The sequence below is a fragment of the Plectropomus leopardus genome, chromosome 9 (genome assembly GCF_026936395.1).
Source record: "Plectropomus leopardus strain MGB_pleo_1.0 chromosome 9, ASM2693639v1, whole genome shotgun sequence".
In the NCBI taxonomy this organism is placed as follows: Eukaryota; Metazoa; Chordata; class Actinopteri; order Perciformes; family Serranidae; genus Plectropomus; species Plectropomus leopardus.
The window spans coordinates 1,836,360-1,854,816 of record NC_142184.1 but is presented as its reverse complement, the minus strand read 5'-3'; the positions used below and the strand labels follow the sequence as shown (position 1 = coordinate 1,854,816).

Here is an 18,457-nt window from a genome sequence, read left to right as displayed (position 1 = left end):
CACAAGTATTTAACCCTTCGAGCAAATGAGGGAATGACTTACCTTACATTATTTTATTCTCAAAAATTTGTGACTATCTAATTTTTTGTTTGTTAATTTTCCTTTTTGGCTCTTTTCAGTGTTATTTGTTAGTTACTGACCCGAGGTTACATTACTGTATATAGATACACACACTGGACCTTTAAGTCACTGAACGGTGCAACGACAGCAAAAAAATAAAAATAAAAACTGTCTGTATTCATGAATACTGACTGTTGACCTTCAGGGTAAATTTAGGTTCATTTTCTGCAGACTGAACACACAAACTCGTCCTCCAATAAATGAACCGGCTCTGTGAGGGTTAGAAATAGTTTCAAATCAAACTATGTAAATTCATACCTGGAGCCCCGGGACGGTCTTGACCAATCAGAGAGAGCTGTCAGCAGCCTGGTTACTGCTGTCCTAAAAATAGACGGAGAGAGACAGAGACGGAGGGGGAGACAACATTGTCACCAGCTCTGATCGTCAGACAACAGAAACCACGAGAGCTTTCAACATTATTCTATAAAATTAAACTCTTTTCACACAGCAGTGATCCAACCGATGTCCATCCCGTCAAAGTTTTGTTTTGTCTCTGTCAACGCACCACGCATCCTAAACTGTGTGTGACACTCCCCATGACCAAAAAAGAAAGAAAGAAAGAAAGTACTTCAAATTTTCATGTCATGAAAATTCATCTTCCCTCTCAGGGCGGTTATACCGCCAGCATTCTGTGGTAAAAAATAAAAGTCAATTAAAAAATTAATACATTTAAAAAATCATTCATAGAGTAAGGGGGGTAATTTTTATTTACTGTAGTTTTAATAAAAACACTGTGGTGTTGCTGCTAAATATCTCTCTTTAATCATGCTTATTTACATTAAGTGTGCTTAAACTAATATTTACAATAAACAAGTTTCGGATGGTTTCATTAACATATTACAATAAGGACGGCCCCCATTAAAATCTGGCCCCAAAAGTACTGCATCACTGCATCTCTACAATATGAGTAATACTGTACAAGTGTGTCCGCATAGACTTTTATTTAACATCATTATAACCTGTGTAACTGCTAGTGATCAACATTTTTCATTTCCAACATATTAATTAGAGATAGAACTTTATAATTACCTTAAGTTAATTATTTGACAGACGTGAAGAAGTGTGTTTGTATTACATGTTTGTATTACGAGGGGCTGTCATTGAAAGTTTTTTAGGAGTTTGACCTTTTTCACGTACGATTAGATAAAAAATTCTGCTCTGGAGCTGCAAGCCCACACATGTTGACTGCTCTTTCTGAGAGTTTGACGATGAAAAACGAGTGTGAATAAATCTTCCTGACATTTCTTTGCTCATTATCCTCTGACCCGCCGCCTGACGACCTCACAAAAACAGTTTCAGGGAAAAAAAGACAAATTTGACAAATGTGACAAGAATAGACCAGCAGCTCCTGGCATCGCCATGGTTACCTGGCAGTGGGTGAATGATGTCAGCACCGGTTCCCATGACAGCAATCACCACGGAGATGAAGGACCTCTGGACAGCTGTGGTGTCTCCCTGCAAGTTTGGGGAACATACCTGTCATCATTATACAGCGCAACCAAAAACACATCATATACACCTGAGACATGATTCACACATGTTCTAGAACATGTATGACAGGTCAATATTTGGGTAAAACAGGAAACATACTGTGGTTCCAACATGTTCTCATCTCAAACCTTGGCCTCTGAAATTCAAACCTACATATGACATGATAGGTGTCCTCCGCAGTCTGCTGTTGACATTTTGGGGCGGCGTGTCAAATTATGCCTGTCAAACGCATTGTTTTGTTTTGTTTTTGTTGTGTTTGTTTTTTTTCACAACACAACTCCGTTTTAACAAGAATCAGACCTTTTCAAAATAAACTTACAATGTAGTAATAAAACATTTTTGTTTTTCCTGTGCAATTAAAGTACATGATTGGGTTTAGGTAACCCAAGCAGGTGGATAGCTTGAGGCAAGAAAAACATGTGACTGGATTTAGGTAACAAAAGCACGTGGTAAGGTTTGGGCAAAACAAGCGAGTGATAGATTTAGGCAACAAAAGAATTGTGTTAGGTTTAGGCAAAGAAAGCACGTGGTTGGATTTAGGCATTAAAGGCACACTGTTAGGTTTAGGTAACACATGCAGGTGGTTAGATTTAAGAAACAAAAGCCGAGACTCAATTCAGGCAACAAAAGCACGAGGTTAGATTAAGGCACCAAAAGTGGGTGGTTAGATTTAGGCAACCAAACTATGTGGTACGGTTAGGACATTGTTGGGTTTAGGAAAAACCCATCATGGTTTGGCTCAACATTTATAGGGGAAGCACTCTCCTGGGTGAAGGTCCAGTGTTTGGTGGACCCATCCATCCCCCGTCTCACCCGCCAAACAGGCGCTTTCCAGCACCTTATTTCATGTCATTACTGCCAAACCGATGCCATCCAGCAGGGCATCGTACCACCGCCAAAGGTTCAGTCCAGCCATGTTATGAACTGACATTGTTCAACAGTAGATCAAACCATCGACCAGGCAGCTGTTTTACAAGCTCAGAATGAGAACGAGCAGATGGTTACGGTCACACTTGTATTGGATAAAAACTTCTAGTTCTCCACTTCCACATGTATGATCTGAGTTTTGCTCCCGAATATAACGTAACTGATCTCTTCACCTCCTCTTGTTCCCTCCAGATTAACGGAGTGGATATTCAGAACAGAGAGGAAGCAGTGGCCATCTTGACCCGAGAGGACAGCATCAACTTCTCACTGCTGCTGGCCAGGCCAGATATAGAGGTGACGAGACACGACACATTTACATCACCATCTTAAATCAATCCCCAGCGTGTGCAGACTGCAGGAAACCAGAGAAACCAAAGCTGCATGTTTTCCTCCTCTAATACCTCCACAAGCTCAACATTGTCCTTTTCATTATTGTTGGTAATTGACATGTTTTAAAATACTGAAAGAGCAGTGTTAAAGCAAAAGATATTTAATTCACAACTATATGAACCTAATTAAGCTGTAAATCCTTAGTTAAAGGTTAACTTGTGGCTTTGGTGTGGAAACCAGCTAACATTTGTTCAAGAGATTATCTAAACGGCCGATAAATCTACCAATTACTTCACTACTGGTTCAAACTGCCCCAATCCTTTTCTGTGCTCATGTTCAGAAATAGTCCCTACATCCATAACTAAAGGTCTTACAGTGTCTCTCCTGTTTCATCACTCAGCTCGCCTGCAGCCTACTTTACTAACCCACTTTCTCCTCGCGTCCCTGCTGCAGTCGCAGCCGTGTGTGGCCGACAGGAGAGGAAAGACTTAAAAAGGCCACAGTTGGGTTCACGGCGTGGTTGCAGTCCGGGACGTTATGAGTTCGCCTCCGTCTGACCTTTTGGTGTTAATCTATTCATCTGTCTGAGACTAACACTTAAACAAAAAACTTTGGCAAAAAATTTCATTCCCTGCTTCAAATTAATGCTGGGCAATATGAAATAAAGTCTTATCAAGATTGTTTTTTTCATATCAGTCAATATCGATATATATCACGATATACATCAAATCACTATTTCTGTCGAGCTTAAAGGTTCCTTTGACTCCTCAAATGAGATATGAGATATGAAGATATCATAAGGTTAATTTTGACATTTGAACATGACAAATATACTGTAGAACAGCATCACCAGCTGGAGGACCTATTCTACTAAAACTCAAAGAGGTCCAGTTACTAAAATTTCCTCCTAGCAAAGGTCCGAGCCTCATACCTAAAATCAATATCACCGTTAACTGAACATTTTACTTTGATTACAATAAATGAATAATTTGCTTTTTGCTTCTTTTTTTGTGGTTTGTTTTTTGCCCTCATAGTTCACTGACACAGTGTCATGTGACCATGGTGTGTTGGAGTGTAATAAACATATGATTTATTATCATTTATTCAACTTTCCAGCATTATATAAAAATGAAAAGCTCCATCTTAAACAAACTTCAGGTAAATTGAAGCACATTGTGCTGATAATAGGCCAACCTCTCCTGACTGCAGGACTCTGACCTCAACTTGTGTAAAACTTCAGTGCTATTAATCATTTTACTCAGGAATTAAAAACTTACTATATATTTAGCAGGTTTGCCCGTGTTTGAAAAAGCCATGTGCATGCATTGATTTTGGTGGGAAAGTGTTACGAAACGACAGGAGAGCTTTGAGGCTCTGCTTCAATTCAGTGTGCACAGCTTGACACATGAGGGCGAGGGCCAGGAGAGCTGTTTGATTGGAGTGTAATTTGTCAGCCAGCGGCATTAACCACGTAACTGCTGACAAAACAAACGTCGGCCTGCAGGGCAAAAGCCGTGGCAGCTTTCCAAGATGACAAATTGTTGTCTGCGTGGACGTTAATGTCCACAACGGGATTTTGCGTAAACCTGAATGGCATTCATCAGTTCTCTGTTTCATCAACCTGTCTTGTTTGTGTTTGTATGGGTCATGTTGCCTTGGTGATGTAAATGCTCACTGCAATGTAGCCGTGGATCCCGTGTCTGCCGGCTGCAATAACTGTGTGCAGACTGCACTTACTTGGAGCACCGCAGGAACACGCCGGCCGGGTAATGGTGTGGACCCAAATGGCAAAACTGTTGATGGGATTCATGACAGTCTGATGAATACTGCACAACATGATGTAGCAGTAAACTCGCTACTTCTGCACAGCAGCAGCCTCCATCCTCTTCAAAACAGGCCTGTCTGACGAACATCCAGTAAATTAACCAAACTAACAGAAATAAAATATTCACACTCAGCTTGTTTAAAATTCTAAATATCTCAATCAAAAGCAAATCACTTCTCTGTATGATTCACAATTGGAGACTAACACATCCGGCTTCAGTCTGCATTCACAGTCAGACTTTATTCTTCACAACATAAACCTCAACACTTTGTCTACTCTGTGTTATAACACACACACACACACACACACACACACACACACACACACACACACACACACACACACACACACACACACACACACACACACACACACACACACACACACACACACACACGCACGCACAGCCATGATAAATGTTCCTCGTATGACAGCAGGTCCCAGAGTGTGTGTGTCCACATCTGCTGACAGAGGAGGAACTGCAGGACGGCATATTTTTACACGTCACTTAAAATACACACATATTCACTGATGATTGTGCACCATGTGCATGTGTGTGCATGTGTGTGCACGTGTGTGCATGTGTGTGCACTCACACGTCAACCAAACGAATGAGCCGTCACTCACTCAGTCAGTATTTAGACGACTCTGACACGTCAGCCCGTCAGGTCTATCTGTAATGCGTAAACAGCAGATGATGGATGTTTTATTGACTAAGCAAATAACAAACTGGGGAGTGACGGGGGAGCAGCTACGATGAAAGAGGGAGAGAGTGTGTATTGTTGCCTTTTTCAGCAATGAAGCAAACTATGGTGATGCAGGTCCACACAGCTGTGTGTCTAAACCCAGACTGAGCCTGTCAGAAAATTAACTGATAAGCCCTTTAGATTTTAATAAAGCTTCAAAAAGCCTCTCTAGCACCACCCTCAGGACAAACTCTACACTGTCAGACTCTCTTCTGTGGTCCCCACAGTTCAGGCCCAGGCCCATGGACCCAGAGTGTTTGGGGCCCCTCCAGGTTTTACTTGCAAAATTTCACTCAAATTAACACGTATGGATCAGGATGAGGCTCAAAATGACAACAAAGAATCATAAAACAACTATCAAGAGACAAAAAATAACAAAGAGACACAAAATTATCATAAGATGAAAAATCACTGCAAAGAGACACAAAGAGACTCAAAACTACTACAAAAAGAGCTAAACAAACAAAGAGATGCAAAATGACTGATTAGAGAAATAAAACAGCTGCGAAGAGACACAAGAGACTCACAACTGTTATAAAATCGGTAATACAACCACAAAAAATGCACACAGTGACGACAAAGAGATGCAGAATAGCTGCAAAGAGATTTAAAATGATGCAAAAACCAGAGAGATGCGTAACGACTACAAAAAGCTGCAAAACAACAACTAAAAAGGGGAACTCCTCTCCTGCAGAGTTGATGGGGCTTTCTGCATGTCTTTCCCAAAATAGCCAACGGCTTACAGTCCGCCCTGGAAATGTTCATTTTTCATTTTGGAAATGTAGTTTAACATCAGCTTGCTACATTAGTCTTTTCTTCAAGGCTGTGATACGAAGCTGAAAGCACTGAAAAAAAGCTAATAATTCATCCTTGAGTTGTGTTTTTTAAACCGCTAACATCGATTTCTCAGTGTTTAAAATATAGATGGTTATGCACTGTTAAATCAAAGCACAGTCCGGCAGTAAAATGCAAAAATCTATCATTTTTACTTGTACTATTTTATTTATAATTATTTAGTGATTTTTAGTAGATGGTGGAATATTTATGGAGGCAAACAGAAACTGTATTTTAAATCAAGCTGCAGTGAAGCCCGCTGAGAAAAGACGGAGCGGGAGACGTATATCAGAGACAGGTGAAGTGATGAGGGGATGGAGGGATGATTGATGAAGAGAGGAGGACATATTTATCCTGTGACCCAGTTTCTTCCGTCAAGGTCACTCAAACACACACACGCGCACACACACACACACACACACACACACACACACACACACATTTGTACTAGTTGCCCTCTGAAGAACAACTGACACACCTACGAGCAAACCTCCAACACAAATTCTGAGTGACATTTTTCTTATTGTTGATAAATCCTGGAATGAGATCTGAAACAATGATTCGTCTTCATCTCCAACCCAATCGCAGGAAAAAACATGTTGGAATGTACGTTTCTGCAAACCACAGATACATCGGAAAGTTTCATAGCATTTTACAGGAGATATGGTCAAACTTTGGCCGTGTTCAGACAAGAGCGACCCGACTAAAAATGAAAAAGTCTTTCCTTCGCGTTTAAAAAAACATCCACGTTCATATGATGACATAGCAAAAAAGATCCTTGTGGACAAAAATGCTGCAGTATGCATGCCAGGCCAGCAGCTGGCGGTGTAACTCTGTAATGACCAAACAGCACACGCTGATCACAGTGGAGGAGCAACAGATCCTCACTTTGCTGGAGGAGCATCACTAAACTCCACAGCGTCCGCAGCACAAACACAGCTCAGCGGTCCACTTTCGTTATTGTTGTCCTCCTACTCATGCATGGCTATTTGTCCAAAACGTAATGCGCATGCGCATCATGAGGCGGAAATGTCAACATGATGTCACCGTTCTGGCAGCATTGCCAGTATACGCAGCTACAGAAGAGATGGTGTTTCAAAAAAACTACACTCTGGAACCTGGTTTCAAAAGTTCTGGTTTTGCCCTTTTGGGGGCGTTTTTAGGCCCCCATTTTCAGGTGTGTGTGTGTGTGTGTGTGTGTGTGTGTGTGTGTGTGTGTGTGTGTGTGTGTGTTAATCATACACACACACACAGAAAGCCATATCCCCTTTGCTGCAGAGTCGTGTACACAGCTCTGGTTTACTAGCAATGGAAACAGAGTTGATAACATATTTTTCTTAGAAAAACATGCATTAATTTTGGTGGAAAAGACGTAACAGTGTTGCTGGAGTTTCGACCTCCTCTGACTCTCTGAGGTCTATATTATTTTTCATTTTCACACTCTGTTTATTTACAGAATGAAAACCCTGTTGGTCCTGAGGAAGACATGGACCTGACTGTGGAAGGAGGAGACTTCCACCCAAACCCACGAGCCTCCTCCTGCTCCCTCACTTCCACTCACCCCTCTGGATATTATCGCCTCTGCCGGGGCGGAGGAGGAGGAGGAGGAGGAGGAGGAGGAGGAGACCTGGCCTGCGCGGGGGGAGCAGGAGGTAGAGAGGGTGTGGAGGGTGATGTGGACGTAGAGGAGGAAGATGAGGACGGGGAGGACGGAGAGAGAGGAGAGAAGGAGGACAGAGACCCACCCGTGCCCCTCCCTCCTCTGCTGAGCCTGGCTCCTCTGCTGTCCAACAGCCAGGAGCTGGACAGCGGAGTGGGCCGGACCGACGACAGCACCCGCTACGAGGAGTCGTCCGAACACGACCTGCTGGGTGATCAGACCAGCGCCTGTAACACCAACACCACCAACACACCAGGCAGCACCAGGAAGTTCAGAGCGGGACCCAGCCCCAGGTAGGACCGGGCCCCCAAGGGTCAAAGGTCGCAGTAACAAAATGTGTCATATCACTGAGGGGCGGTAAAGTTTGCTCCGCACTTTCCAAAATGTTCAATATCTATATAGGAAACGGGGTGATTGATTTGTTTCACTCAGTTTGTTTACGTGATACCAGAAAAAGTCCAATTATTGTTTTAGTCCGACTAAAACTAGAATTTAAACACGTTGGTTCGACTGACATCGTACTTTGGCCTTGGCGTTCTGAGCGTGCTCCGTAGTCGCCACACCGTGCGCTGACTCAGGAGTCAAACAGCATTACTGAAAAAGGCCGGGAAAAACAAAACAAGAAGGGAAGGAAACGAAATAAGACGAAGGTCGAAGGTCGAATGTGCGGCGCCGATAAGTTATCTACGTTTCTGACAGCAACATGTTTGCCGCTGGCTAACTTGTTCAGTACGTGATGTATTAGGTCAACCGGAGAAAGTCCAGTAGAAACCGGCTCAAAGAGGGCGTACGGCCATCTGCTGCGGAGGAGTCGGACATACTTCTGTCAATAAATCCATTCTCCCTCACTGCTTCTACACGGGGACAATTAAATGGTCTAATCAAGCTATAACCACGACTCGGTGCACCAAGTAGCTCAGCTGATAGATCGGGCGCCCCATGTACAAAGGCTGTGTCCTCACCGCAGCACACGTGGGTTCGATTCCACCCTCGACCCTTTGCTGCATGTCATCCTCTCTCTCTCCCCCTTTTCAAGCTATCGCTGTCCTATCAGAATAAAGGCACAGAAAGATCTAAAAACCAAAGCTCGCCTTAACAGCGCATGTAAACGTACTGACGGAGGCATCAGCAGTCCGCCTTGTTTAGAATATATTTAAAACAATGTGTTTTATATTTTTTATTTTTTCATATGTTTAACAACAAATGTGTGAGAATTACAACTCGGCAGTTATTGGAAAGATCCTAAATCCTCAATAGATCCTAAATCTAACAGACTAAGTTTTAGGATACCACAACAAACCCGTCCTGTTTCACGTCCCCAGGCCCAGTCCTAGACCCAGCCCAGGACTCGGCCCCAGCCCCGGGCACGGCAGAGGAGACACCACCCCTCCTTTCCTCCACCTGCGAGACCTCCAGCTCAGCTCCGACTCCCTCCTCGGCCTGGACTGGGCCGCCGGAGGAGGAACGGGAGGAGCAGCGTACAGCCCCCACCACCATCACCACCACCACAAGGTGAGTGAATGAGAAAAGGATCAGTCTGGTGATTTCTGCATCAAATCCCATAAAAAGGGCCAACCTAACAATAACAAATGAAGTATTGTGTGTATTGATAGCACGATATACAACATCCCCTTTCTTTGTGACTCCATCTGTGTTATAAAAAAAACATATTAAAGGCTCATTAATGAGCCACACTGCTGCACTCATCAGCATGAACACACACCATAGTTTATTTTGACTCAATCGCACACACACTGTCCTGCTAACACAACACTCACTGGGGCAACAAATGTGGATTAATCCGCCGCTGAAAATAGTCCCCAACAAATGCAGGATTTCATCCTGCTCAAGTGACTTTTCCTCAAAAGTACGATAAAAACACTACATAAAAATAAAAACGACACACTACATCTCCAAAAGGAACCAGCGGGCTCGGGGCTGACTGGTACAGAAAGCTTAAGATGTCCGAAAGTTATGAGAGAAGCACTAACTCACTGTATTTTTGGGGCTTTTCATAGGATTTGTTGTCAAGAACAATAATGGAAAATACAGCTTGAAATATTCTTTAATCCTCTGAAACCTGAGCAAATTGGCTTAATTTCTGTCTAAAACATAAAATGAAGACATGAGCAAAAGCCAAAACTTAGCAAGAAATTAATTTTGAATATTTTTTTCATCATAGTAATTATGAATGTATTTTTCTTCATATCTTAACCTTTCTATCAAATGATTTTCTAATGATTCTCTCTATTTCCCTTTTTTTTCTACTAATTTTTTTTTTGCAATTTGTGGGACGGTACGTGCCAACTCTTTTCCCATGTTTTTAAATAAAATCAAAATAATGAATTTGCTCACGTTTCAAAGTTTCAACAAAACTGATGTCAGTCCAGGTTTGAAAGGGTTAAACCGAAATGACCCGAATGGCTCAGATGGACTTCCAGGGGGATGTACTAAACCACTTTACGCTGTCATCCAGAGCGGTGCACTTCAGTCGGGCTGTCAGTCGTCTCATAGCAACTGCAGCTGCGACCGACCGGCGCTCCCACCGCGTTTAGTGCTGCTGGACAAAAAGAGATAAAGCGTTTTACTGGCTGTCGGGCTGAAGATCCTTCTCATCCCCTCCCTGTGACGGCCGTCAGAGTCGGCCGGCTTATTTTGCCTGATTCTGAGAGTAATTCACGCTGAGTCGGGCGGCTGGAGGAGGCCTCGCTTGTTTCTTGCAGCTTGCCAAGTTTAAGCCGCGTCTTCTTGGCAGCTGCCGGTGATGGCAGTGCCGGCAGCCGGACTCACACCTGCGAGCTCTCAACACAAACATTAAGCAACGACTGCAATGCCAGCTGCCGCCAGTGGATGCCAGAACAGGTTTCGAAACGTTTCAGAACAATGGTTTAAAGGTGTTGAAACGTTTCGAGGTTTCGAATTTGCCATCTTTAAATTTAAGATATGATGGACTTTCACGGCCTGATGTAGGTTTCTGGCTGCTAACCTCTGACCTCTGACCCGCAGCACTACCACCACCATCACTACCAGCCCCCTCTGGCGATGATGATGCCGGGCCTGACGGAGGAGGAGTGCCAGCGATACCAGGAGCTGCTGGAGATCAAGTGCCAGTACGAGAAACGCCACGAAAAACAGCAAAGAGACGCGGCGAAAACTGAGTGTGACGACGTGGAGGCGGAGCTGAAAGAGCATGAAGAGAGAAAAGAGGCAGAGGCGGGAGGAGAGGAGGAAGCTGCCTCTTCTTCTTCGGTGATGGACGGGAGCTGCAGCGCGACTTTAAGCGAGCACGAGATGGCGCTGATCGAGGAGGAGCTACGCCACCTGGAGTTCAAGTGCCGCAACATTCTGCGAGCGCAAAAGATGCAGCAGCTCCGGGAGAGATGTCTGAAAGCCTGGATGATGGAGGAGGAGACGGTGGCGGCCGGAGCGGCGCGAGCAAGTCCCGAAGCAGGTGACCCCCAACTGACGCACAAATGAACTGAATATATAAGTTACAGTATATTTGATACATTGTTTAGAGATTAAATTCTGTTTTGTAGGACATACTTGGTTACAAATTATATTATATTATATTATATATATATATATGTATGTATATATATCCATTATGTTTTGATGTATTGTAACGCATTTTCTTCATGTATTGTGCTGTGAAATTTACAGCACGTTCACCAAATACTGCGCATGTGTCCTCAAACTGATGATTTCTTTTTAACCCTTTGAAACCAGAGAAAATTGGCTTGATTTGTTTCAAAAACATGGAAAGAAGGCGAGAGAAAAAAAAGACAAGTAACAGCAATAATTAATGACATGAAAAAACTGCCAAAATAAGATAATGGTATATATATATGTATGTATACAAATTCATATAAATATTTTTTTCTATATTTTAATTTCAAATATATAATTATTCATGTATTTTTCTTCACATTTTTCCCCAGTTATTTGATCATGTTATGTTTCTCCTTCTTTTATTTTTCCTTTAGTGAATTTTAAGGTCACTTTTTACTTTTTTTTTTAATTTGAGGAATATTTCATAGCAAGTTGCCATGAAATATAGTCATTTTCCCCCCAATGTTTCTGAAAGAAATCAAACCAGTTTGTTTAATTTTGTTGATTTGCCACCGTAGGATTGTTGTTCCTTTCTAGTCCCTTCAAATACTTTTTAACCTTTAAGTTAAAAACAAAACTTCACTTTTTTTAGGAATGGATAATGACAACGAGGACAACGACGATAACGACCCTCATCGCCACGAGTTGTCGGCCATCAACGAGCTCCCGGAGCGAGAGCGATCCGACGACAAAGACAGCACCAGCGCCTACAACACCGGAGGGGAGAGCTGCCGCAGCACGCCGTTGGTCAGCACCGAGCAGATCCCGCCTCTCCAGGAGGAGGAAGATGAAGGAGGGAGACGGCTGATGTCTCCGCCTCCTCTTCTCCCCCTGAGCCGCCTCCCTCCTCTGAACTCCCCCCTCACCCCGCGGCGTCACGGTCGCGACCGCGACAGAGAAAGGCGCCACTCCAACCTCAGCTGCTCTTTCTCCCCGAGCACTTACAGGAAGTACGAAGCAGCCAACGGGTCAAGCTCCACCCCCTCCACGCCCTCCAAGTTCAGGTCTCCGTCACGATTCTGCTTTTAACACGTCGTTGTGGTTTAAACTCTTTAAAACTGCATGTGTATATGTTTTTGGTCATACTGGATGTTGTGCTGGGTTTGTTGCCGTCATCAGGTCTCTGACCAGAGAGGCGGGGTCATCTTCGAGAAGGGGCGTGGCTGATGGAGGGCGGGGCTCCAGAGCAGGTAAACAACAGTTTAGTTGTTCTTTAGTACATTAAAGTTCAGCAGCGTAACTTTTCTGAGTGACAAACACAGACTACAACGATTATGAGCCTCATTCACGGATTCCCTCCTTACGTTATTTCTTAATAACTCTTCAACACCTCTTAACATCAGCAGCGATAAAAAAAGGCGATAAGCAAGCAGGTTTCTGGCAATCTGGAAAAAAAGGTATAAGGTGATTAGAAAATCATCTGAAAATTAGCTGGGGGGTGCATTATATGATATCGAAAAACTCTGGAAAAATGTCCAGAAAACTTCATTTATACATCTAATCATTATTTAGGAAATTATTGTAGATTATTATCAGAAATAATCTACAATTTTTTTAATTCTAATTTTACTCTCATAAAAAACGACTATATACCCGAAGTCTCAAAAACCTTTATATTTTTCTTCAATGTGGCCCTCAATTACTCTATCAGCTATTGTCATCATTGCAGGTGGCGCCACCGACAGGTGCGGCGGTGGAAGTGCAGAGTCCAGTCCCTATTTCAGCAGAAGACACCACAGCCACAACAAGCCGCTAGAGCGCTACCAGAGCTGCATGACGCTGCCCTCCGAGGGCCTGGTGGACCCTCTGGATCGAGTGAGAGACAGAGCGAGGGCCGAGGGCGAGGAGAGGGGGATGGGCACGGGCAGCAGCGGCCCAGCCAGCCCCAGGAGCGTGAACAGCGCCCCCTGTGGTCTGGAGGACCACCACAGAGGCGCCTCGCGGTTAGGACTGGCACTACCGCTCGGGCTGACGCACTCATCACCCACAGCCTCACCGCAGCGCATGGAGTGGAAGGTAAAGGGCGATGTGCGCTCGTTAAGCCAAGTCATCCTCCAGCTTTTTATTAACTATTACTATGACGGAAATGAGCTCCCGCAAAAAAAAAAATCTGTTTCTGTTCCTTTGAGCAAACTGGAAAGATCAACAGTCAAGGATTATGCTTCTATTATGCTCATTTTCAGGCTCATACATACCCAAAATACAAGTTTACTGGCTTTAGTGGTCAAAAACCCCAAAACTATATTTCCTTCATACTGTCAGTGCAAACACTTTTATTCCATGGATGTTTTATAGGAAGTCTGGACGCAGCCATGAGGGCGGGGCCCTGTTCGTTCCTGTTCAGTTGTAATATCCTAAAGTCCCCAAAATGTCCCAAAATCCTGGAAAACGTCCTAAAAATGTGCGGCAATCCTAGAAATGAAATTCCCAGAAACATGTCCTGAAAATCCTAAAAATGTTCTTAAATCCTGGAACACATCCTGAAAATCCTAGAAATGTGCTAAAATCCTAGATATTTACTGAAATCCTAGAAACATACCTAAAATCCTTAAAATGTCTTGAAATCCTTGCAAATGTCTTTAACTCCTAAGAACGTCTTAAAATCCTGCAGAGATATCCAGAAATCCTTGAAGAAAACATCCTTAAATCCTGGAAATGTCCCAAAGTGCTAAAAATGTCCAAAATCTTAGAAATGTCCTAAATCCCCAGAAACATCCAAAAACCCTACAAATGTCTTTAAATCCTGGAAAACGTCCTGACAATGTGTTAAAGTCCTAGACACGTACCTGAAATCCTTGAAATGTCTTGAAATTAGTGCTGGGCATAGATTAATTTTTTTAATCTAGATTAATCTCACTGCAATCCTGTAGTTAATCTAGATTAATCTAGATTAAAATTATAGATTTGAATTTTGCCAAAGACATTCAAAATAATATCTATCTATCTAAATGATGAAAATGCATCACAAACTGCTCGAGAAAGCTGTTCTACTATAATATTTGGTAAAGAAAAATAATGTTCCATAAGATTTACTTTGGTGTTTAACTTTTTTTTATTTTGTTAAACACAGACATTTAGGAGCACAGGTTCTGTCTCCATGTGGAAAAAGCTTTTTCCTGCTAACTGGAATGAACAGCAGAGGGCGCAGCCTCTGATAACATGACCCTAACCGAACTGTGGGCCTACATTAGAGGTCATGAAGAAGACCATTAACGGTCAGCAGCTTTGTGACACGGCTTGAGCCAATCACTCCAGTCACTCAGGCAGACCAGCTTCCGCCTTGTTCGCGCCCCCTCCGCGTAATTCGACCAGGTATACATCCGCGCTTAAACAACAAAGTGAAATTGGCGCCTTGCTCACTGTATAGACACAACTTAGTGAATAGTTTATCGCGCAATAAGAATCTCGCGTTAACGCAGCACGTTAACGCCGTTAACGGCCCAGCACTACTTGAAATCCTTGCAATTCTCCAAAACTCCTAAGGACATCTTACAGTCCTTGTTGTGTATGTCCAGAAGTCCTAAAAAAACATCTTGAAATCCCAGAAATGTCCCAAACTCCTCGAAACATGTTTGTGGCAGCTGTGACTGGCCCCTGGCCCCGCGTCACCGTGTAAAAGCGGCCCCTGAGTTGAGTATTGGTGCCGTGGAAACGTGACGCGGGTTACTGGCTGACTGACAGAAAACAGCTGCTTTTTCTCCCATTAAAGATCATCAATAAAAGCTCTTAAACATAAGCCGACGCGTTCCAGCAGGAATATGACTTTTGATTTGTCCTTTTCGTTTCCAGGTAAAGATCCGGAGTGACGGCACTCGCTACGTGGCCAAGCGACCCGTCCGGGATCGTCTCCTGAAGGCGCGGGCCATGAAGATCAGGGAGGAACGGAGCGGGATGACGACCGACGACGACGCTGCCAGTGAGATGAAACAGGTAAAGCAATCACGGTCCTGACTCAGCGCGGCAGTTTAGACCGAGTTTAGACTGGACTGATCAGATCTGTCTTTGAGGGTCTGAAACGTCTCCACAAACGTCTGTGACACTGTGCACCGACAGGGCCGATACTGGAGCAAAGAGGAGAGGAAGCAGCAGCTGCTGAGAGCCAGAGAATACCGCCGGAGACGAGAGTACATGATGCAGAGCCGGCTGGACTACCTCAGAGGAGACAGGTACACTGCAGATCCAGTTTCAGAAAATAAATGACACTTTCCATTTATAAAGCGCTTTTCAAGGACTCAAAGACACTTTCCAGGAGTTCAAAAGCAACATAAACATCATAACAATTACACACAACATAGAAAAATCAACGCACAAAAACACACTGCACAATCACACAATCAACGCTTGTTTCAAATCCAGAAATTCAAAAACGATGACAGGAAACGTGAGGGAAGACAGGAAACGTGAGGAAAGACAGGAAACGTGAGGAAAAACAGGAAACATGTGAGGAAAGACAGGAAACGTGAGGAAAAACAGGAAACATGTGAGGAAAGACAGGAAACGTGAGGAAAGACAGGAAACGTGAGGAAAGACAGGAAACGTGAGGAAAAACAGGAAACGTGAGGAAAAACAGGAAACGTGAGGAAAGAGGAAACGTGAGGAAAGAGGAAACGTTAGGAAAGACAGGAAACACGTGACTTAATCAGATAGTTTCAGGAACCGTTTCTTTTCAATCATAGGAGATTTTAATCGTAATCTTCATCAGTCACCACCATCATCATCATCCTCATAGTTGACCTTTGACAAAAAAAATACTTTTAAAAAATTGTAGGATTTTTTTTCTCCATAGAGCTATATTTCTAATAATCATAATTATAGCCTATATTTTAAATTATTTCACAGAAATATTATACATTTTATTATGAATTTGACTTTATTTTTCTATTTACCCTATTCTTAATTCTTAATTCTTAATAATATAATAATCCATCAGTCAAAGTTATTTTAAGGGAAATCACAGATTCTGGAAACCAAACAGTGAATCACTCTGACAGCTGAGCACCGAACCAGGACAGACAGCAGTTAATCAGCGTCACCTGAGACACCTGAGACACCTGAGCTCTTAAAGGGCCAGAGCTCCGAATTAGGAATAAAACACATCTTTACTGAAACGCTGTTGGTAAAATAATATTCATTTTTATGTGAGGCTGCAAGATGAGAGCATTTTACGAGCTGTGCTGTCAAAAACAACAACGACAAAATATTGATAATGAATTCTTTTGCACAGGGATTCATTTGATATTTTGCATTAATAAAATGAGCCCGGCGTGGTCTCCGGAGACTAAGCTGTCCCCCTTATGTAAAGTGTCTAAATCTGAGCCCGTGTGTCGGATGTCTTACTGTCTTTGGCGGAAGCTCCCGGCTGCGCCGTTCACGGGGATGTCTCCGGTGTCTCGGTATCCAGCCTGGACATCGGGTGTTTTTACGGGACGTTGTTCGATAAATCCGCGATGACAGATCCGATATCGGGTGTCTTCCGTCCATATTTTAATCATATTTCGGTGATAAAAGTACACTAGCATCGATGCTAAACGCCATATTGGTTTCCCATAGTTCCTTTGGAGGGGTCAGAGTTTGTTTTGGTGTTGTCGGCCAATCGGAAGACGATCCGACTCTTTGTATCCGCCTACGTATGCCATACGTCATCTGAAGCAAACCGCGCTGTGATTGGTCCAATCCTGCTGCATTATGGCTCTGTTATTGGCAGCGCCTCGTGCATTAGCATAAACGCTGAGCCCCGAAAATAATAATAATAATAATAATAATAATAATAATAATAATAATAATAATAATAATAATAATAATAATAATAATAATAATAATAATGCAGATCAGGAGACAGTGTAACAGGCAGCAGGGCCTCACATGGACGTTAACCCTGTGTTGACTGCAGGCAGAGCAGGCAGGAGGATCGGGGCCCTCTCTGAGGTGTCAGGAGTGTGATGTGGCCCTCTGCAGCAGCACAGAGAGGAGCTGCTGTGCAGAATGGCACAGATAATGTAATTAACAAAACGATGGGACTTTTTTTTTGGAAAAGTGGTCCATTTTTTGAACTATAATAGTTATAATGTTTATTTTTTCATAATTTCATTTTTTATTCCCAACACTTAGGAGAAAGGTTTTCTACTACAAAAAAGCTTGTGTTTAATACTTTTGTGTGATTTTCACTAAAGATCTGTACAATTCAATTTCTGTCTTGATTTTTCTTTTGTCTTTATGGTCTCATAACTATTTGTACATTCAAATGACATCACTGCAGCCTAAATATTCTGATAGCCAAGGTTGTCCTGCTCAGGGGGTTATAGTAACTAAAGCCTGCAAATAAATGGAGTAAAAAGTACATCATTTCCCTTTGAAATGTAGTGGAGTATATGTGTGTAAAGTAGTGTAAGTATTCAAGTACAAGTAAATCAAAATTCTAATTTTTTTTAAAAAAAATGATTGCAGTTGTAAGTTACTGTTCTACTCAAAATGAATTACTAACAAGTTTTAATATTTATAATTAAATTAAATTTTAATTAAATATAACAATTTATCATTTTTCCAGGAAATGAAAAAAAAAGTTTTAAGGGTAAATGGGATGCCAGAGTGCTTTAAAAAGCATAATAATAATAATAATAATAATAATAATAACATTAATATTATTATTATTATTATTATTATTATTATTATTATTATTATTATTATTATTATTTAGGACCTTTAAAAACTGAGTTGACAAAAATTGAACACAAGCGAGACGTAACCAGGGTAGAGACAGGATCGATGAAACCAGAGGAGAAATAATGTTAGATGCGGGACATAATGTGTCATGATAAAATAATACAAAAAAAAACAAAAACAAAAAAAAACAGACAACAGCAAAGGCAATAAAACCACAAAAAAGGAAATAAGATAGAAAAAACATAAATCGAA

At 42.4% G+C, this 18,457-nt stretch overlaps 1 protein-coding gene and 1 long non-coding RNA gene across 3 annotated transcripts in view; one reads left to right on the top strand and one right to left on the bottom strand.

Annotated features, from left to right (window-relative positions):
- The window catches only part of LOC148188627 (uncharacterized), a 44,967-nt gene extending 27,854 nt beyond the window's left edge, over positions 1 to 17,113 (bottom strand). For both annotated transcript variants that reach the window (XR_015777369.1, XR_015777370.1), the window contains exons 1-3: positions 16,883 to 17,113; positions 1,488 to 1,575; positions 379 to 441 (exon numbers count right to left, since the gene is read on the bottom strand). This is a non-coding gene — a long non-coding RNA (uncharacterized LOC148188627). The remainder of the gene's footprint in view (positions 1 to 378; positions 442 to 1,487; positions 1,576 to 16,882) is intronic.
- Positions 1 to 18,457, top strand: part of LOC121946637 (PDZ domain-containing protein 4-like) — a 55,050-nt gene that overhangs the window by 34,246 nt on the left and 2,347 nt on the right. The window contains exons 9-17 of the mRNA XM_088081593.1: positions 2,731 to 2,832; positions 7,730 to 8,226; positions 9,256 to 9,445; positions 10,940 to 11,384; positions 12,138 to 12,549; positions 12,665 to 12,735; positions 13,215 to 13,561; positions 15,335 to 15,475; positions 15,599 to 15,711. Coding sequence (XP_087937719.1) covers positions 2,731 to 2,832; positions 7,730 to 8,226; positions 9,256 to 9,445; positions 10,940 to 11,384; positions 12,138 to 12,549; positions 12,665 to 12,735; positions 13,215 to 13,561; positions 15,335 to 15,475; positions 15,599 to 15,711 — 2,318 coding nt within the window. The remainder of the gene's footprint in view (positions 1 to 2,730; positions 2,833 to 7,729; positions 8,227 to 9,255; positions 9,446 to 10,939; positions 11,385 to 12,137; positions 12,550 to 12,664; positions 12,736 to 13,214; positions 13,562 to 15,334; positions 15,476 to 15,598; positions 15,712 to 18,457) is intronic.